The following is a 23,187-nucleotide window of genomic DNA, read 5'->3' on the forward strand; positions in this document are numbered from 1 at the left end:
AGGCACGGAGTCATGAGGGTTGTAATGCCTTCTGGCTCTGAGTCTATTAACCAAAAGTGTATATATATTCTGAGTTGATATTTTGCTTTGAAGGTTATCTTATGAGAAGGATCCTTTGATTCTCTGGTCCAGACTCTGAGTAGCCATATGTTCAGAACATCCTGACTGCTCAGATGCAAAGGCTCTCTCAATACAGTGATGTATGTGAAGTGTATAGTAAGAGCCTTGTCTTTAATTTCTCTGCTTTTATTTTCTCTAATGTTCAGGGTGCTGACTTTTCCTCTGAATTAATGAATGTAATTAAAGAAGATTGTTGATCCCTAAAAAGCTATCTTTCTTAGTAAAGCAGATTAAAGAACCTGTGTTAGCGGGTCATCCTGGGTATGCTAGGGTGCTTGGTGATACAGTTACCAAATATTACTGTACTGAATCTATTAACTCTAAGGCTTGTAATATGTTGTACTGAACATAGTGGTCTTTGATCATTCCCCATATGCCTCTACTTTATCTAGCTTTCTAAAAATACTGGTCTAACTTGGTGTTTCAACAATCTGGCTAGCAGCTGCTGTGGGGGTGAAAAACCAACAACAACCAGCTCACAGAACACTGCAAGCCCAGGTTCTTTTGATCTGCTTTACTAAGGAAAGCAATGTTAAGGGGTTAACAATTTTACTTTAATCCAGCATACAAATATCGTTCACTTAGTTCAGGGGAAAAAGCCGGCACCCTGAACTTCAGAGCAAATACAAACAAATTACAAACATCAACAGACAGAACAAATACAATTCATAGTTATCAACATATGGGTTCAGCCAGGAGCTTGACAAGGGCTGGTCCAGAGTCACGCATGCCACCAAGACTGTGGGTCAGAGCTCTGAAAAAGAGAAAATCAAACTCTGGTTTTATATCTCTTTTCAGGGTCAAGGGTGAGTCACACATGCGACTCACCCACGTGACCTAAAATTGTCACAAAGAGGCGACTTAAACCCACGTAGTCTAAAAGCCTCTGATGTCACAAACATGTCACTCAAACCCATGTAAACTAGGCTTTCCCTTGAGGCAAGGAGGTCATAAAGGACTCCTAATTTAATCAAGGAAATAAAGGCCAAACTCTTCAAGGGCGCTTGGTTGAATTAAGTGCTAAGAGCCCATTTTGATTGCCAATACACTTGGCATGATTGTAGAGGGTCTGTATCCTCTGTCTCTCAGATGCTACTTCACACTCCTCATTTAAATCAATTTCCTCTAGGACCCATGTCTCCACATCCCAATTCTTAGATGTTACAAAAGTTCTAATGTTAACTTTTGGTATTTGGTGCCCTCTAGCCCTTGTAAAATGACATACTATGGTAGATAACTACTTTTTGCCTCTTTCAGTGTACTCACCTAGATTCAGAAGGATATCTTCAGTAATTGGGAAGTGATAATCCACATATCTCTTGTTTTCTCAAACTCATGCACCTGAGCTTCAGCACCTAACTGTTGCTCTGTGACATAACTCAAAGCAACTAGCAGTGGCCAAGCTATTTTCGCGATTGCTGCTCTAGCCTCTTTGCCAACCACAGGTAATTTCATCTCAGCTAGCAGGGAACTTGACCCTTGTAGAGCTTTAAGAGTGTCTGGCTGTCTGCAGATCTCCTCAGTATTTTCCTCCCTTTCCCAGACTGTTTCCTGGGAATCCTGCTAACTACACCACTTATTGTGGACCAGAACACTGAAGTGCCCAAATATATCTGCTTGTGATGCAGGAATTATGAGGAAGGAGGCACACAAAGCCAGAATGATTTATCAAAGCTTTATCAGGGGATTTATTTTCAAGTGATCCCAGTAGTAGCACCTTGTGATGGATGGCAAGCAGTGAGGTATAAGTCTTTGCAGAGTTTTTATCCTTAAAGTATTCATATGTTTTCCTGAAATTGTGTAAGGAGTTGGTTGAATCAAAGTAAGCCATAATATGTTGGATCAGAATGATTTATAGGGTAGAATTATCCCATTGTAAATCCTATCTTGAAAAGACTAGACTATCTATGAAGCATAAATGAAGTTGGCTGTAGCTACAACCCTTGAAGGATTAAGTTTTACATTTCAGATGGATGCAGGTGACAGTCAATAAACATTTATTAAACAATTATTATGTGCCAGGCACTGTGCTAAGCCTGAATGATACCAAGAAGGGTAAAAGACAGTTCTTGTCCTCAAGGAGCTCATAATCTAATGGGGAGATAAAAAGAAAACAATTATATACAAACAATCTATATACAGGGTAAAGAGGAAATAATTAAAGGAAGAAGGGTACTAGAAATAAGAGGAATTGGAAAAAGTGAGATTTTAATTGACCAAATTAATTGGACCAAAAGGAACCCAGGGAAGTCTGTAGGCAGAGATAAGGTGGGCGAGGAGAGCATTCCAGGTACGGGGGACAACCAGATAAAATGCCAAAACTGAGAGATGGAGTGTCTTCTTCACAGAATAGCAAGAAAGGTTCATGTCACTGTATCAAAGAGTATATTGTGGGGAGGGAAAGTAACATATAAGAAAACTGGAAGGGTCTAGGAGGTTATGCAGGCCTTTGAATGCCAAAATAGAGGATTTTTATTTGATTCTGGAGGTGATAGAGAGCCACTGGAGTTTGTTGAATATGGGGATGACATAGTCAGACTGGCACTTAAGGAAAATCACTTTGGCAGCTGAATGGAACATGGATTATAGTGGAGAAATGCTTGTGGCAGAGACCAACCAGCAAGCTATGGCAGTAATCTAGGTGTGAGATGATGGGGTTTTGTACTAGGGTGGTGGAAGTGTTAGAACAGAGAAGGGGGCATATTTGAGAGATGTTACAAAGGTGAAAGGTACAGGCCTTGGCAAGATGTTGGATATGGTGGGTTGGGTAAGAGATAGTGTGGAGTTGAGGATGACAGCAAGCCTGGGAGCCTGTAAGGATTACTGCCCTCACAAAAAATAGAGAAATTTGGAAGTGGGGAGGAATTTTTGAGAAAGATAATAAACTTAGTTTTGGACATGAATTTAAAATGTTTACTGGATGGCTAGTTTGAGATATCTGAAAGACAGAGATACAAGACTGGAGGTTAGAAGAGAGTTTAGGACTAGATCACTAGATTTAAGAATCATTAAATATAGAAGATAATTAAATCCATGGGAGCTGATGAGATCACCAAGTGAAGAAACAGAGAAAGAGAAGAAAAGAGAACCTGGACAAAACTCTGGGGATACTGGTTAGAGGGTGTGATCTGAATGAAGATTCAGCAAAGGAAATAGAAAAAGAGCAGTCAAATATGTTGGATGAGAACGAGGAGAGAATGGTGTCCCAAAAACCTAGAAAGAACAGAGTATCAAGGAGAATAAGGTGATTGACAGTGTCAAAGGCTACAGAGAGGTCAAGCAGAATGAGGATTGAGGAAGGCTATCGGATTTGGCAATTAGAAAATCATTGGTAACTTTGGAGAGAGCAGTTTTGGTGGAATAATGAAATCAGAAGCTGTATTATAGGGAATTAAGAAGAGAATTAAAGGAGACGAAGTTCAGGGCACCTAATAGAGTGGCTTCTCAGGGAATTTAACCTGAAAGGGCAGGAGAGATAGAAGATGATAGGTAGTGTGGATGGATGAATCAAGTGAGGATTTTTTGAGCATGGGTGAGAGCATGTTAGTAGGTAGTAGGAAAGGAGCCAGTAGAGAGGGAGAGATTGAAGATAAATGAAAGATGACAATAATATTTTAGTGATAAAATCCTTGGGCAAGCTAGATGTCATTAAATGCAATGTTTCCGAAATCATTAAACATTTTATTGAGAAAATGCTTGCCGTTGTGTGAAGAGATGATAGAGATAATAGCTGAATACGGTATTCATAATCTCATATATTACTTCTTAGGTCAATTCTTTACCTGAATTTTCTGGGAAGAAGCACATTTTCTTATTGTTTTTTTTAGAGCTGCTGACACATCTTTATTCCTTAGGCTGTAAATTACAGGGTTGAGCATAGGAGTGAGAATGGTGTAAAAAGCTGAAACTATTTTGTCTTTTTCTGGTGTGTGAAAGGAGCGGGGTAAGACATTAGAATAGAAAGCAGCCCCATAAAAAATACTGACTACTATGATGTGGGAAGAGCAGGTGGCTAAGGCTTTGTGTCTACCTTCAGAAGAATTCATCTGAGTGGCAGTAACCAAGATCCGGAAATAAGAAAAAGAGATAAGGGATATGGGAACGACGAGCATCAGGACACAACAGGCGTACATGAGGGTCTCATATAGGGATGTGTCTGCACATGACAGCTTTAGCACAGCAGGAATCTCACAGAAAAAGTGATTGATCTTTCGTGAGCCACAATAAGGAAAACTCATAGTGACAGGAGTCAACATAAAGCCATCAAGAGAACCACCAATCCAGGACCCCACTACCATAAGCAAGCAGACCCTTTGGTTCATTAAGAGAGGATAATGGAGGGGGTTACAAACAGCTACATAGCGATCATAGGCCATGAGACCCAAGAAGAAGGATTCACTCCCAAACAAAGTCAGATAAAGGAAGATCTGAACTGCACAGCCCAGAAAGGAAATGTTCTTTTCCCTGGATAGAAGGTCTGCCAACATCTTAGGAACAGTGATGCAGATGTAGACAGTGTCCATGATAGAGAGCTGACTAAGTAAAAAGTACATGGGAGTGTGAAGCTTGGAGTCCACATGGATAAGCAGAATCATGACCACATTGGCCATTACAGCCACCACGAAGATAGATAAGATGATAGTGAAGATCAAGCCAGGGAACATGGGATTGGTGAAGAGTCCCAGAAAGATAAAGTCCGTGGAATTCTGATATAATGTTTCCATTTCCTTGCCAAAATACCTAGAGTCGTAAGGAGGCAAAGTTGGTTATTTAGTTACCAAGCAACATAGAGAGCATCTCATGAGGACATTACTGGGTATCTAGAGAGGATGGGATACTAAAGAATTAGAATGGATTGTTTTTTGTATAACTCCATGGATATGGGTTGCCCCAAAATTTGTTCTGTAAGTATTCTTCACAGGAAGTCCATGGATATACATACATACATACATACACACAGATGGAACACATTTGAGTTTCCTTTGAGTAATTTGGGATGAATTCTACTCCAAAAAGTTATCTCCTGACATTATCAGAAATATAACTGCCTTCTTTGAAAAGTAAACTTTTGGAATTCTGGTAACACACATACACATACATGCACACACACACATATATACATATGTATGCTTATATTGCATACACACATTCACAGTTATGTATACAAGATGTTCTAAAAAGCCTTAGTACAGTTTTAATAGCTTAAAAACAAATTGTGGTTCAGCCCAGATTTTTAGTTACAAACCTTTGAGTGGCAGGAATTTTAGATTTTGAAATGTACATTTAAAAATTTTTTTTGAAAGTTACATGGTAATTTCACTATATATTTAAAATGAATAACAAGTTGTACATAATAGATTTTCAGTTTCATGTGCAATCATCTTTTTTTATGTTATGGAAATGCTTATTTTTTAAAAAAATCATTATTTATTTATTTAATATTTTTAGTTTTCACCATTGATTTCCACAAGAGTTTGAATTACAAATTTTCTTCCCATTTCTACCCTCCCCCACTCCAAGATGGCATATATTCTGATTGCCCCATTCCCCAGTCAGCCGTCCCTTCTGTCACCCCTCTTCCCCCATCCCTTTTCCCTTACTTTCTTGTAGAGCAAGATAGACTTCTATGCCCCATTGTCTGTATATCTTATTTCCTGGTTGCATGTAAAACTTTTGTTTTGAACATCTACTTTTAAAACTTTGAGCTCCAAATTCCCTCCTCTCTTCCCTTCCCACCCACCCTCCATAAGAAGGCAAGCAATTCAATATAGGCCACATGTGTATCATTATGCAAAACCCTTCCACAATAATCATGTTATGAAAGACTAACTATATTTTGCTCCTTCCTATGCTGTCCCCCTTTATTCAATTTTCTCCCTTGACCCTGTCCCTTTTTGAAAGTGTTTGCTTTTGATTACCTCCTCCCCCTATCTGCCCTTCCTTCTATCATCCCCCCTTTTTATACCCTTCCTCCTTCTTTCCTGTGGGGTAAAATACCCAATTGAGTGTGCATATTATCCCCTCCTCAGGTCAAATCTAATGAGAGCAAGATTCACTCATTCCCCCTCACCTGCCCCTCTTCCCTTCCAACGAACTGCTTTTTCTTGCCACTTTTATGTGAGATAATCTACCCCATTCTATCTCTCCCTTTCTCCGTCTCTCAATATATTCCTCTCTCATCCCTTAATTTTATTTTTTTTTAGATATCATCCCTTCATATTCAGCTCACCCTGTGCCATCTATCTATCTATCTACTTATCTATCTATCTATCTATCCATATATATGTATATTCCCTTCAGCTACACTAATATTGAGATCTCATGAATTATACACATCATTTTCCCCTGTAGGAATGTAAACAAAACAGTTCAACTTTAGTAAGTCCCTATGGTTTCTCTTTCTTGTTTACCTTTTCATGTTTCTCTTGATTCTTGTGTTTGAAAGTCAAATTTTCTATTCAGCTCTGGTCTTTTCACTGAGAAAGCTTGAAAGTCCTCTATTTTAGTGAAAGTCCATATTTTGCCTTGGAGCATGATACTCAGTTTTGCTAGGTAGGTGATTCTTGGCTCTAATCCTAGCTCCATTGACCTCTGATATATCATATTCCAAGCCCTTCTATCCCTTAATTTAGAAGCTGCTAGATTTTGTATAATCCTGATAATGTTTCCACAATACTCAAATTGTTTCTTCCTGGCTGCTTGCAGTATTTTCTCCTTGATCTGGGAGCTCTGAAATTTGGCAACAATATTCCTAGGAGTTTTCTTTTTGGGATCTTTTTCAGGAGAAGATCAGTGGATTCTTTCAATTTCTGTTTTACCCTCTGGCTCTTGAATATCAGGGCAGTCCTCTTTGATAATTTCTTGAAAGATGATATCTAGGCTCTTTTTTTTATCATGGCTTTCAGGTAGTCCAATAATTTTTAAATTATCTCTCTTGGATCTATTTTCCAGGTCAGTGGTTTTTCCAATGAGATATTTCACAGTCTTCCATTTTTTTCATTTCTTTGGCTCTGTTTGATAATATCTTGATTTCTCATAAAGTCACTAGCTTCTACTTGCTCCAATCTAATTTTTAAGGTAGTATTTTCTTCAGTGGTCTTTTGGTCCTCCTTTTCCATTTGGCTAATTGTGCCTTTCAAGGCCTTCTTCTCCTCATTGGCTTTTTGGAGTTCTTTTGCCATTTGAGTTAGTCTATTTTTCAAGGTGTTATTTTCTTCAGTATTTTTTGGATCTCCTTTAGCAAGTCATTGACTTGTTTTTCATTGTTTTCTCGCATCACCTTCATTTCTCTTCCCAATTTTTCCTCTACTTCTCTAACTTGCTTTTCCAAATCCTTTTTGAGCTCTTCCATGGCCTGAAATCAGTTCATGTTTTTCTTGGAGGCTTTTGTTGTAGGCTCTTTGAGTTTGTTGACTTCTTCTGGCTGTATGTTTTGGTCTTATTTGTCACCAAAGGGCACTAGGGCCTGTTCTGCCCGGCTCCTGGTCTGGTTGCTCTGTGCGCAGCCCACGCTGGGCTCTGCTCATGCAAGAGACCTTACCCAGTGACCATCCAGGCTGTCCTGGGCTGGAGTCCTGCTTCCCTTTGCTATTTCGTGGGTTCTCCAGTTCTAAAATTTGTTCAGAGCCATTTTTATAGGTGTTTGGAGGGTCCTGGGGGAGAGCTTTAGGCAAGTCCCTGTTTTCCAGTGCCATTTTCGAAATATACATTTTTAAATAAATTGAAAATATTTTTCTAAAATACTACAAATCTTACTTAAGAGGGCTTTGCCATAAGCAAGCAAATTGAAAGCATATGGGTAGGGAGAAATCAAGCTGTTTATCACAGAAGTGAATTCTAATATAAAAATACCATTTGTAACTTGAAGAATATAGAATCCAAGAAAGGAACAATTGATAAAACCATGGATACACATAAATAAATGTATAGAATCTGGGTAATATGTAAAATGAATTAGATATGCAAAGGCAAGGAGGCAAATTTGACCTCATGGGCATCATTAATAGGATTCATAATCAGAATATAGCTCTGCTTTTTCAAAGGGAATAGAAAATTTTAGGTGAAGGAGTAGATGGAACAATAGTAATGTTTATTAAGATATACTAGTTGAGGAAATTCAGGAATTATAAGGGTCACATATGCTATAGAATATTTTGATAAAGATTTAGGAAGTGATAAATTAAAAAAAATTATTGTGGAAATATACCACAGACCACTTGGAGCAAAATAAGAAATAAACCAATAGTTCAGAGACAAATAATGACCATAGATAGCAAAGAAATCTAGATTTGTTCCTTAAGCAACCTAGATTCAGGAAGAGTAGATTTCAAAGGATTCATCGGTAAGGCAAGTGGCATCTCATGGCCTAAAATTCTCCAACATTAATTAGGCCAAGAGGGATGTGAATCTTTGAAGAATGAAATTTTGAATATACAAAAAGAATTCCAATGAGGGGCTAAAATAGTATTTAACTCAGGAGACTGACGTTAATATACAGAAAACTCATAAACCATCTTAGATTTTTAAAAAGATAAATATAGTATATTGTACCCAGTACAGGAAACAGAGAATGGAGAAAAAACATGACAGCATGTTGTAGAAATAATGTTCCAGGAATGCTTAACTTCAGAATAATTTAAGGCTAGTGAGGAAAGTTAAGGGCTTCAAAAAAGTTTTTGAAAGCTGCATTGAGAAAAAGGCGCATCACATAAGAGGGATGCTCAGCATTCATGGGAAAATGCTGACAGATGCCAAAATGAAGATCAAAAATCTAATTCTTCCTTTGCTTCTTTCCTCTGCCAAAGAGAATGAATGACCTTTTGACTTAAAATGGCAGAGTAAAAATGGCTAATCCATCAGATCAGTACAAATATAGTAAGAAAGCAACTACTTGCCCTCACATCACTTGGTCCAAAACAGACTTTAGTTTGTGGAAACTGAAATAACTCTTGGGTGTTGTTATGACTGAGTCACTAAAAGTGATATTGAAAGACTATAAAGAACAAGAGAGGTACTAAAAGACTGAAAAGGGATATATGTTCTAATTTTCAAGATAAGAAAGAATTTCAGTTGTAAACTATAGACTGATGAGTGTGACTTTGATTCTTAGTGAATTCCTAGAATGGTTACTTACTATCTTGAAAAGGAAATGGTGATCACAAAGTGCCATGACTTCAGCATGGTCATATCAGACTATGCTCATTTCTTTTTTTTTTAAATATTTTTTTATTTTTAGTTTACCACACATGGTTCTACATAATTTTGAGTTCCAGATTTTCTCCCCTCCCTCCCCCCTCCCTCCCCAAGATGGCATGGAAGCTCATATAACTACCATGTATAACTTTGCATTGAATTAATTTATACACTAGTCAAGTTGTGGAGAATTATGATCAATGGAATGAATCATGAGAAAGAAGAGAGAGAACAAAAAAAAATGCCCATAAATTTGACAACCTTAGAGATATGGATGCATATCTACAAAACCATAAACTGCCCAGGTTAACAGAAAAGGAAGTAAAATTTCTAAATAACCCCATCTCAGAAAAAGAAATTGAGCAAGCCATCAATGAACTCCCTAGGAAAAAATCTCCTGGGCTAGATGGTTTTACATGTGAATTCTATCAAACATTTAAAGAACAACTAATTCTAATACTTTGTAGACTATTTGGGAAAATAGGTGAAGAAGGAGTCCTACCAAATTCTTTTTATGACACAAATATGGTACTAATACCCAAACCAGGTAGAGTCAAAACAGAGAAAGAAAATTATAGACCAATTTCTCTAATGAATATTGATGCAAAAATTTTAAATAAAATATTAGCAAAAAGATTGCAGCAACTATCCTCATTTCTTTTTCAGATTGGGCTATTATTTTAGTAAATTGGGCAGATGCCATAATTATAGTTTTTTTAAAAACTTTTGAGAAACATTTGATAAGATATTTCAATATATTCTTGTCAAAATGTGGTGACATTTGAGCTATATGGTAATCCAATTAGATAGTTGGGAGCTAGACTCCAAATTAATGAGATCTGTGATTGGTTGTCTGTTATTTAACAGTTTTTTTCAGTGACTTGGAAGAAGATATTGATGACATCATTATTAAGTTTACAGAATGCCAAAAAGCTGTGAGGGTTACCTAATACCCTAAATGACAGTCAAGATCTAAAAAGTTCTTGACTGGTAAGGACAATGAGTAGAATCTTATGAAAGTCAGTTTAGTTGGACAATTGTAAAGTTTTACGCTGCTTCAAAAGAATGAATTCACAAGTTTAAGAAGGAGGAGCTATGGTTCAGTTTTTCTGAAAAGATGTATTCCTTTTCAATAATAGGTACTGGCTTATAAGCTCAATATGAATCAATAATGTTATGTAGCAGACAAAAATTTAATGTGATCCTAATCTGTCTTAAGGAAGGCATAGGATCTATGAATAAGTGGTTGGGCTGTGTTCTGCCCTGATAGGATCCCATCTGGAATATTGGATTCTCTTCTAGAGGTCACATTTTAGGGAGGTCTTTGATAGGGTATAGATTATTCTGATAGAAGGATGAAGGATGTTAATATGGGGGACAATTGAAGCAATCTGTAATACTCTGAAGAAGAGAAGACTTGGAGGGAACATTATAGCTATGCTATGTTTGTAGAGTTGTTAGATAGTGAGGAAGATTAAACTTATTCTCTTATTGCCCTGAGGGCAGAATTAGGAGCAATGAGAAGAAAGTGAAAAGTACAATTTATGCTTATTACTAGATCCTCTATTTAAGAAGGGTGCTCAGGGCAGCCACCTCATCACTTTCTACCTGGCTACAGGACTTCATCATGTCCCCTACTGGGTGCTCTCCTTGTTCCCCCTCCCCATGGTTTTTCAGCTTCTTTTCATGTATTGTCTTTCCCCAGTAGATTGTGAGTTTCTTGAAGACAGGAAATGTCTTTTGTCTTTTCTGTATCTGTAGTACTTAGCACCATACTTACCACATAATAAGAGCTATGTTTATTAACTGAGTAAAAGAGGTGACATATTCACTCTAAATGTAATCATCCAACAACAATAAATTAATTAACATCAGTAATACTTCCTACTACCTAAAAAAACTCTCTGCTTGGTTTTTTGGCAAAACTATTACTGCTACAACTAATAACTGCAGATACTACTACTACTGTTACTACTACTGCAAAAGAATAACCACTTATATTTTTATATAATGGGTAAAGGTTTATAAAACACTTTCCTCACGACAACTCTGTGAGGTAGCCTAGGGCCAGGGAAACCATCCCCTTTCTACAGGTGAGAAAACTAATTCTCAAGAAAATTTTAGTGACTTACCCATGGTCACACAGCTAGTCTTGAACCAATAGACCTCTCAAAAATAGTACTACTGTCCAGGTTTCTTTTCCTCAGATCTAATGCCTTTCTCATTATTTGTACTCTTATAAAAAGATGAATAAAACTACCATAGCCCTCAAAGATTTTACAATCCACTAATGTGGGTAAAAAATATAGAAATAACCACAAGAAAAATCAGTATGTGAAGCATGCAACGAAATATCCAAAATGTTATAGAAACACACAAGAGGAATAGAGTATATGAGTTTGAAAAATTCATGCAAAGCTTTATGGAGGAGTTAGCACTTTAGTCAGTCAGACCTTGAAGGGCTAGGTAGGATTTCAAGTGACAGAAATGGAGGAGGGGGTAGAAAATTCCAGTGAAGAGAACAGCATGAATGAACAGCATAGAAGCAGGAATAAGCATATATATGTGTATGGTGACTATACTCTATATTTTCTAAGACAATCTCGACTCATGAAAATAAAGTATATATTTAATAAGACTTTGAAAATAATATCATTTGACAGCCAATATATGTCTTTATTTTTAGTTCAGAAAACATATTCACCATGTGCCTATGTGGGAGAAAATGAGGAATTACCTTGACTGGAATTAAAGTTAAATTATGAGAATAGAGATAGACAGAAGTATAAAAATATAGATTGAGGCCATATTGTAGAAAGCCTTGAATGCAAGCTTAAGGCCTTATAATTTGTTTAGTATGCAACAGAGAGAAATTGATGCATTGATGCAGGTTGTATGAAAGTGGATAGAAGCAGAATGAAATAATGAATAGACTGTGAACTGAATGAATAGAATTGAGGTCAAATATGAGCTCCAACATTAGCTGTGTGATTAAGCAAACCACTTAATCTTATCGAGCCCTCAATTTCCCACTTCTAAATTGGGATGATGCCTGTAGTACCTACTTAACATAGTTGTGGGTGAAGTTGAGATAAATGTATGTAAATCATTTTAAACCATGAAAGTGTGATATAATCATCCAATATTTTCATTATTATTAATACTGTTGGAGTGGAGAGAAACAGGAGGCATAGAAACAGAAATCCATTATAGTAGTTCAGAAAATGGGATAGTGGCAATGAGAATGGAAAAGTAGGAAAAGAGACACAACAGAGGTGGAATTAATGAAAAGGATATTTTAACTGATTGGATAATGGAAGCAGGAAAGAGGGAAATCAGGATAACAAGCTGGTTTAGGTTAGAATACCATGTTTAACATGCAGTTCAGGGGGACATACACATAGTGACATAAAATAATAGGTTTACAGCTGAAAGGAACCTTAAAGTTAACTAGTCTAGTGTTGTCAAGCTCAAATAGAAATGAAGGCCACTAAACCATACATAAGGATCCTTACAAACTGTCTATTGACTTAGTTTTAAAATGTGGTGTTATCTTTTTCCCAATTATGTTTTAACCTTGTTCAGGTCATACCCAAAAGTGTTGTGGGCTGCACTGGGCCATGTGTTTAATGCCTCTGATTTAGCCCAACCCACTCATACTACAAATCAGGAAACAGATCCAGGAAGGTGAAATGATTTGCCTGAGGTCATTCAGATAGTTTAGTGGCCAGGCCAGAATTTGAAACTAGAGTTCTATTTCTCTAAATCCAACACACTTTACACTGTGCTGTCATGCTGCTTCAGTAGTGTGGAGTTGAACCCACAGAGAAGAGCTAGATTTTGAGAGGCAGTGCTGTGTGATAGAAAGAGCCCTGTACAAGGAACACCTGGGTTAGATTTCTGACTCCAACACTTGCAATGCTATAAGCCTTTATAAAAGTGATATATCCTCTCTGAACCACAGTTTATTCATAGGCGAGACCGAAATAAGACATGTATCATCTCCCTTGAATGGTTATTATTATTATAAGGATGAAATGAGATTTCACAACACACATCATATAACACATGCACATAACACACATATATAACATATAACATACACACACAGGGCAGGGGAAGAGAGAGTAAGAGAGAGAGCAAGAAAGCAAGAGAGTGAGTGAGAGAGAGAGAGAGAGAGAGAGAGAGAGAGAGAGAGAGAGAGATATCTGAACTGGCCCAAGGTACTGCTGTGAATGGATAGTTCAGGGATAGTTTTGTATAGATAGACATTAGTTTTTTGGTTAGCTGGCAGGTTGGTTTCTGGATAAACAGTATCATACAATGGAAGAGCACTGGATTAGAACTCAGATGACTTGAATTCAAATCCTGCTTCTTCCACTTATTTCCTGTGTGCCCTTGAGCAAGTCACTTAAGTTTTCTGGACTTCAGTCTCTTCACCTGTAAAATAACCATGTGGGATGGAATGGACTCTAGGGAGTCCTCTCCAGCTTTAATTCCATGATCTTGACACTTCTACTAAAGAATATTATTAGTGTGGGAAGAAGTGCTGATGGAAAGCATTGGTTGTAAGGATATTTATTATTCAAGGCCAAATACGAATCTTACTTCCTTTAGCAAGTCTTCAGCTACTGCAACCTATAGTGATCTCTCACTTCGTTGAACTCTTTCTATTTTCCCTTATAATTAGAATCATGGAAATTTTTCACATGTGAGAAATGAGAAGGGTTCTCATCAAACTATCTAATCTGGACAAAAACATCTGCACACATTTTTGTCTGAATATAGATATAGAAATAGATGTATAGAATGATATATGTATATGTAGAGATATAGATATCTATAGCTACAGATACATATCTATATAGACATAGATATATACCTGACTTACCTGGGGTTCAGATTAACTCTTCTTTCTTCTGGACAAAATAGGTAGGTAAATAGATGACAGATGATAGATCTGTATAGGGATATTTATCTATAACATTTCTATCTATCTATATATCTTCATTTAGATCTATCTATCTATCTTGTCCAGAAGGATGAATAATTAATCTGCAATCTAGGTCAGCTGTAGATGAATGCATATTTCCTCCTCCTGACATACTCAAGATTAAGGAATTAATCTTAGAAGCAACATACCTGTGTTTGGATATCATGCTATCTGGATCTAACCACAATCTAGGTCTCTATCATACAGCAGCAGAGTCTAAGCCCCAACTGTACAAAACTAAAAAGAGGGTGGAAATGTTTTAAATAATATTGTTTGAATGTGGGTCAATGTTCAACCCAAAGCTTTTCTCTAATACTGGATAGCTGTCAACATTGTCTGGTTCCCACAGGAGTAATCTCCCCAGTTAGCAATTAATATCAAATCAATCAGTTCACCTTACACATTATAACAAAGGTTAGTTAAACCCTCAATACTTGACTTTTTATATCACATCAATGAAATAGTTACTTGATGAAGGGTACATTCTTATCCCAGATTTCTTCCTATTTCATCACAAATATCTTCAGTAATCTTTTGCTTCCTCCTTAATTAGAGCATGAATAGAGAAATGGAGTCAGAAAGGATGATAACATTTTCTGAGAGAGAACACAAGAATAGGATCATCAAAGGACTACAGAGTTTGCACCAAACTTCTCAAGAGTTGAACAAAAGAAAATAAAGTTTCTCTTATACTGGGGTTTAAATAATTTGTGTTTCCAAGTACCACGAGTAACAGAAATTACATGCATTAAACCCGAGTGGAAATATCTCTATTTTTAAAATCTCTGTGACAGAGCTATATTCACCTACAGTTGGCTTAACCCCTGCTTTCTATAATATGTAGAGGGCAGTAGGATATCATGTAACTAATTAATTAATCAACCTTAGAGAGTGTGTTTTATAATATGGCCAACAACCAACCCACTCATGAAGCCAGAATGTGTATTTTAGTTTTTCCAAATGCCTTCAATTTCCCTCTCTGATCCTCAAAGGGTGATCTGACTATAATTGAGTAACATACTCCACCAAGATAATGGATCAGGTCCTTGGCAGCTGCTAGTTGTCCTCTCCTCTGACACCATTTAGATATTATCTGTCTGCTTTGTCTCTAGGTTTCAAAAGATAATTCTAGGATTTTTTTTTGTTCATCTCAGGTTGCAGAAGTTTTAGAGGAGGAAGCTGAAGAGGGAACAGGTATTTGTCCAGAAAAGAATTACTACACAGATACACATATTTTGTTAGTTGAGATCCAGTAATGATCCTTGGGTAAAAATAGGTGGTTGGTGACCTCCTGAGAAAACTATGTATTGACCTAATAAGAATGATTTTTATCTTCTGGTGGCATTTGTACAAGAATGATATAGAAAAACACTTAGGATTTATTAGAATATATGAGTACTATCCACTTCTGATGATTCACATGAGAAAAAAATCACATAAAGATCTATTGTAAAACATTTAGTTCTTGGACAAGAAACTGAAGGACTTTGAAGCACAGATGGCATTTTCTGAATCACTTTCCATTAAAGTTAAGAGTCATATTTGAGAAATAAAGATTTGATAAAAAGATAGTATCCATAGATGGGATTTTAATTTCTTAGCTACCACTCAAAAATTTAGGAATATGGGGCAGCTAGGTGGTACAGTGAGCAGAGTACCAACTCTGGAGTCAGGAGGACCTGAGTTCAAATCCAGCCTCAGACCCTTGACACACCTAGTAGTTGTGTGTCGTTGGGCAAGTCACTTAACTCCAATTGCCCTGCCTCCCCCCCTCCAAGAAAAAATGTAGGAATCAGTAGTTCCTGGTGAGATATAGTACAACTAACAAGGGTTGACAAGAATGTATTTGACTTAAAAATCCAATGAAAAAGTTTCTAAAGTTGGAAGGTCAAGAAAGATGTTGAGTTGACGTAGAATTGATACTCTTTTGTAGCAACCTCTGAAACACTGAGCAACTTTTGGAGGAGACCTCTAACCACTCCAAAGAATTTGGCCTGATGATGTTGAAGATGTTGATGATGATGATGATGATGTGTGTGTGTGTGTACGCGCACATGCGCAGGTGCATAATATGTATGTGTATATGTATATACATGTATATATCCATATACACATATCAACAAGTAGATAAAAATTCTGTTGTCTAGATTATAACATGAATTTGGGTGACAATCATAGAGAACACATCCATATGCATATCTAGGACAGATAGGACATATAGACCACAAGTTGGACCTGGAGTTGAACAGGAAGAGAAGGTGATTTGAACCTGATTCCAGCCTGGTGCTCTATCCACTGCACCACCTTGCTGCCCCTAAAAAAAGAGTAAGACAGTTTCTATTGTTAGTGTTATTCAGTTGCTTCTGCCATATTCAACTCTTTGTGGCCCAATTTGGGGTTTTCTTAGCAAAGATACTGGAGTGGTATATTGGTAATTAAGGGGAGCTTTTAGCACTCATTCAATCAAGTGCCCTTGAAGAGTTTGGCCTTTGTTTCCTTGATTAAATTAGGAGTCCTCGATGACCTCCTTGCCTCAAGGGAAAGCCTAGTTTACATGGGTTTGAGTGATGTGTTTGTGACATGAGAGGCTTTTAGACCACATCAGTTTGTTACATTTTTGTGATGCTTTTAGGTCATGTGGGTGAGTTGCATGTGTGACTCACCTTTGATCCTGAATAAGCTATATAAACCTAGAGGTTGGTATTCTCCCTTGAGGCTCTCACTACTGGAGGAGTGTTGGCGTGGGACTCTGGGTATCTGCTTTAAGAGCCTCCTGGCTCGTCAACCCAGATGTTGATGGTTTCTTGGTAACTATGAATTGTATTTGGTCTGTTTATAATGTATATTTGTAATTTGTTTGTGTTTGCTCTGAAGTTCAGGGTGCTGGCTTTTCCCCCTGAACTAAGTGAATAATATTTGCATGTTGGATTGAAATAAGATTGTTAATCCCCTAACGTTACTTTCCTTAGTAAAGCAGATGAAAAGAACCTGTGCTGGCAGTGTTCTTGTTGTTGGGCTTGTGTTGGTCTTTCATGCCCCACAGCAGCTGCTAGCCTAATTGTTGAAACAAGTGGTTTGCCATTTCCTTCTCTAGCTCATTTTACAGATGAGGAAAATCAGGCAAACAGGGTTAAATGACTTGCCCAGGATCACATAGCTAGCAAGTGTCTGAGATAAGATTTAAATTCATGACTCCAGGCCTGGCATTCTATCCATTGTGCATCTAGCTGACCCTCACATAATCATATAGGGGAAAAATGGCACTTTAAAGAAACAGAAGACTTCCAAGAATTTTTATGGAAAGACTCTGAGTAGGAAATTTAACATTTACACAGGAGTAAAGAGAAGCATACAAAGGTAAACATGTGTGAGATAAAAGATAAAGCAAGGTTAAACTGTTTACATTGTCATAGGGGGAAGTGATACATGTAGTCCCTCAGTACTTTGTCATCACTAGGGATCAAGGAGGGAGTCTAATTAGACAGAGGGCCTGCTTGTGATTCTGTTGTCCTCAGATGATAATAATAAAAAATGGAAAGGGGTGGAAGAGGAATGTGCCGAAATAGAGGAGAAGGGAGAGGAAGAATGGGGGAAATTATCTTACCTAAATGGGGTGCACAAAGAAGAGATTATTTAGCAAGGAGGAGTAGGAGGGGAGCTGATGGTACTTGAATCTCATTCTCATCTGAACTGGATAAATGAAGAAAAGATACACATACACACATAGTGCACAGTGTACAGTAGTACATCTTACCCAACAGGGAAATAGAAAAGAAAGAATTAAAAGAAAGGGGGTAGAATAATAGGGAGTATGGATTAAGTGAGACATTAATTCTAATCAAAAGAGACTCCTAAGGAGGTAGGAGGGTGAAAAAAGAAAGAAAAATAAGTAGAAGAGGAGAGAATGGAAGGAAATAAGCAGGTAGCAATCCTAATTGTGAATGTGAATGAGGTGGAAGATGAAGCGGAAGACAGCAGAACGGATTAGAAATCAGAATTTGACAATGTGTCATTTATAAGAAATGTTTTTGAAACAGAAAGATATGCACAAAGTTTAAAGAAAGGCCTAGAGCAGCATTTATTGTGCTTCAGCTGAAACAAAACAAACAAACAAAAACACAAAGCATGATTAGCAATAATGATCTCAAACAAACAAAAGCAAAAATAAGCAAAATTAAAAGGGATAAGCAGGGGAATTATATTTTGCTAAAAGTAAGTATAGACAATGAGTTACCATCCATACTAAAGATATATGAACAAAATAGTGTAGCACCTAATTCATAAAGGAAAGTAAAATGAGTAACAGACAAAGAATCGGAGAGAACTGGAAGTGCTGAGAAAGAGATGGAGACAAGGAGAGAGGTAGACACACAGAGATGCAGAGATGGAGAGAGAGAGAGAGAACTACAAGGAGAAGGATAACTGCAAGGGCTCTCAGAACTGTGGGAGGAGAGGACGCAGGCAAGCAGACAGCTAAGGTTTGTGAGTGAGTGTTTATGGGAAGGCCCCAGCAGAGGGGGTGGTTACAGGATGGCTTGGCTCCTTGCTGCAATACTGTGTTTTAATTTCCTTACTGTTATATTGAAGTGGACTTACTGGTTTTGGGATACAATTATTGCTATGTTGAATTGGAATTATTCGTTTTGGGATGTGATCCTCTGGTGTCTGAATATATGTTTTACTTCTTCTGCCTTCTATATAGAGAATCTCTTATATTCTGTGATTCCAAACTATATGGGCACATTCATGGTCACCATCGATATCATGCATCTTGCCTTACTGATATAAGGCTCTACCTATACATGCTTATTAAACATATTTTCACATCAGTCATGTTGTAAAGAAGAATTAGAATGAATGAGAGGTACCACGAGAAAGAAAATACACACACAAAAGAGAGAGCAAATAATATTCTTCTATCTGCAGTCAGACTCCCTAGTTCTTTCTCTGGATGTAGATAGCATTTTCCATCGTGAGTCTTTTGGAGTTGTCCTAGATCCTTGTTTTGCTAAGAAGAATGAAATTTATCAAAGTTAGTCATTGCACAATGTGGTTGTTACTGTGTACAATGTTTTCTTGTTTCTGCTCATTTCACTCATCATCAGTTCATATGTCTTTCCATGTTTTTATGAAGTCCACCTCATTTCTTACAGCACAATAGTATTCCATTACATTCATATTCCACAACTTGTTCAGCCATTCCCCAACTCATGGGCATCCTCTCAATTTCTAATTCTTGGCCACCATAAAAATAACTGTTATAAATATTTTTGGACATGTGGGTCCTTTCCCCATTTTAATGATCTCTTTTGGATACAGCACCAGAAATGGTATTGCTGGGTCAAAGGGTATGCATACTCTTATAGCTCTTTGGGCATAGTGCCAAATTGCTCTCCAGGATGGTTTGATCAGTCCACTACTCCACCAACAATGCATTAGTGTTCCAATTTTCCCAAATCTTCTTCAGCATTTATCATTTTCCTGTTTTGTCATGTTAGCAAATCTGATAGGTATGATGTGGTACCTAAGAGTTGTTTTGATTTGCATTTCTCTAATCAATAGTGATTTAGAGCATTTTTTCATATGATTATATATTGTATTAGGAGGGCAGAGTTTATAATCTCAAAGAGGATCATAAACATGTCTGAAAGGTTTGGAACCGCCGGATATAAGAAACTCTCAAAGTAGAAGGCAGAAGAATCAAAACATTTATTTAGGCTCCACAGTAACCAACCCATGAACCAGCAACCCCATTTTGATATATTGATCAAAAGCTTCCAGGCCCAATAAGTACGCCTTGAAAGAGTAACCAGGAGGCTACAGAGAAGCATGATTGCGTAAAGCAAAATCATGTTTCCCCCTCTATGGTAATAAGATTACCCACTGGACTGAAGTCTTTGTTCAGCTTCCTCCCGTAGGTCAGCTCTGCTACTGGCAGCTCCTGCTTCAGCTGTGTCTGTGGCTGTGGCTGTAACTGACGTAACTGTCGTAACTGCCTCTGTAACTGCCTCTGGCTCCAACTGTCGCTGTAACTGTCGCTGTAATGGCCTGAAGTCTTTGTTCAGCTTTCTCCCGTAGGTTAGCTCTGCTACTGGCAGCTCCTGCTTCAGCTGTGTCTGTGGCTGTGGCTGTAACTGACGTAACTGTCGTAACTGCCTCTGTAACTGTCGTTGTAACTGTCGCTGGCTCCAACTGGAAAAGGAAGAGAGGATCTTCAAGCTGTCCTCTCCCCTCTTATAGAGTTTTTGACATCATCAAGCACCACCTGAACGACCAGGGCCGATTGGTTCTTGACTTGGCCCCTCCCCCTAGCATAGCCGTTAACACCTCCCCTCAGCCAGCCCCATGACTCATCACACAGGAAGTTGTCTGGTCCTACCCCGGAAGAGCAAGCCACAGTGTCCAGAGGCTCAATGAGGTAAGCTGAGTCATTCAAAGAAAACAAAGGCCATTCTGGCTACATATATATATATAATATATATATATATATGATTATATAGCTTTAATTTCTTCATCGGAAACCTGACTGCTCATATCCTTTGACCATTTATCAGTTGAGGAATGACTTCTATTCTTATAAATTTGATTCAATTCTCTATATATTGTAGAAATGAGGCCTTTATCATACACTGGTTGTAAAAAATCTTTCCCAATTTTCCATTTCCCTCCTAATTTTGGTTGCATTGGCTTTGTTTGTACAAAAACTTTTCAATTTAATGTATTTAAAATTATCCATTTTGCATTTCATAATATTCTCTATCTCTTGTTTGGTCATAAACTCTTCCATTCTCCATAATTCTGACAGGTAAACTATTCCTTGCTCTCCCAGGTTGCTTGTAGTATCAACCTTTACATCTAAATTTTGTACCCATTTTCACTTTATTTTGGTATATAATGTAGGATATTGGTCTATGCCCATTTTCTGCCATACTATTTTCCAGTTTTCCCAGCAGTTTGTGTCAACTAGTGAATTCTTTTCACAGAAGGTGGCATCTTTGGGTATATCAAATAGATTTCTATAGTCGTTGACTGCTGTGCCTTGTGTACCTAACCTATTCCACTGATTCACCACTCGATTTCTTAGCCAGTACAAATAGTTTTGATGATTGCTGCTTTATAATACAATTTATGATCTGCTATACCTAGGCCACCTTCGCTAGCATTTCTTTTCATTAATTCCCTTGATATTCTAGACCTTTTGTTCTTCCAGATGAATTTTGATATTATTTTTTCTAGCCCTTTATAAAATAGATTTTTGGTAGTTTGATTGGTATGACACTGTAATAAGTAAATTAGTTTAGGTGAAATTGTCATTTTTGTTACATTAACTTGGCCTACCCATGACCAACTGAAGTTTTCCAATTATTTAAATCTGACTTTATTTGTGTGAAAAGTGTTTTGTAATTGTGTTCAGATGGTTCCTGGGTTTGTTTTGGCATGTAGACTCCCAAATATTTTATAATGTCTACAGTAACTTTAAATGGAATTTCTCTTTCTATCTCTTGCTGTTGAGCTTTCTTAGTAATATATAGAAATGCTGAGGATTTATGTGGTTTTATTTTATATCCTGCAACTTTGGTAAATTGTTCATTATTTCAAGTAGTTTTTTACTTGATTCTCTAGGATTCTCTAAGTATATCATCATATCATCTTCAAAGAGTTATAGCTTAGTTTCTTTTTTGCTTATTCTAATTCTTTCAAATTCTTTTTCTTCTCTTATGGCTAAAGCTAACATTTTGAGTACCATATTGAATCACAGTGGTGATAATGGACAACCTTGTTTCTCCCCCAGTCTTACTGGAAATGCTTCTAGCTTATCCCCATTACATGTAATGCTTGCTGATGGTTTTAGACAGATACTAACTATTATTTTGAGGAAGGCTCCATTTATTCCTTAGCTCCCTAGTGTTTTTAATAGGAATTGGTGTTGTATTTTGTCAAAAGCTTTTTTTGCATCTATTGAGAAAATCATATGGTTTATGTTAGTTTTGCTGTTGATATGGTCAGCTATGCTGATAGTTTTCCTAATATTGAACCAGCCATGCATTCCTCGTATAAATCCTACCTGGTCATAGTGTATTATTCTCATGATAACTTGTTGTAATATTTTATTTAAAGTTTTTGCATCTATATTCATTGGGGAAATTGGTCTACAATTTTATTTCTATGTTTTGATTCTTCTAGGTTTAGGTACCGCATTTGTATCACAAAAAGAATTTGGTGGGACTCCTTCTTCTCCTCTTTCCCCAAATAGCCTATGTAGTATTGGAATTAATTGTTCTTTAAATGTTTGACAGAATTCACTTATAAATCCATCTGGCCCTCGAGACATTTTCCTAGGCAGTTTATTCATGGCTTGTTCAATTTCTTTTTCTGACATGGGGTTATTTAAGTATTTTATTTCCTCTTCTGTTAATCTGGGCAATTTATATTTTTGTAAATATTCATCCATATCCCTAAGGTTGTCAGATTTATTGGCATACAATTGGGCAAAGTAGTTCCTAATTATTGTTTTAATTTCCTCTTTAATGATGGTGAATTCACCCTTTTCATTTTTGATACTGGTAATTTGGTTTTCTTCCTTTTTTTAAAAACCAAATTAACTCATTGTTTATACACGATTTTATTGGTTTTTCATAAAACCAGCTCTTAGTTTTGTTTGTTAGTTCAATAGTTTTCTTAATTTCAATTTCAGAATTTATAATTTAGTATTTATTTGGGAATTTTTAATTTGTTCTTTCTCTAGCTTTTTTAGTTGTATGCCCAATTTATTGATCTCCTCTTTCTCTGTTTTATTCATGTAGGTATTTAGAGAAACAAAACTTCCCCTAAGAATTGCTTTCACTGCATCCAATAAGTTTTGGTTTATTGTCTCATTATTG

At 37.0% G+C, this 23,187-nt stretch overlaps 1 protein-coding gene across 1 annotated transcript; it reads right to left on the bottom strand.

Moving 5' to 3' along the window:
* Positions 1-3,890: 3,890 nt before the first annotated feature.
* On the bottom strand, positions 3,891-4,844 carry LOC118858332 (olfactory receptor 2T2-like). Its single transcript, XM_036768828.1, has one exon. It carries the CDS (start codon positions 4,842-4,844, stop codon positions 3,891-3,893), a length of 954 nt encoding a protein of 317 aa, XP_036624723.1.
* Between the last annotated feature and the right edge of the window lie 18,343 nt (positions 4,845-23,187).

The sequence above is a fragment of the Trichosurus vulpecula genome, chromosome 7 (genome assembly GCF_011100635.1).
Source record: "Trichosurus vulpecula isolate mTriVul1 chromosome 7, mTriVul1.pri, whole genome shotgun sequence".
NCBI classification, from domain to species: domain Eukaryota; kingdom Metazoa; phylum Chordata; class Mammalia; order Diprotodontia; family Phalangeridae; genus Trichosurus; species Trichosurus vulpecula.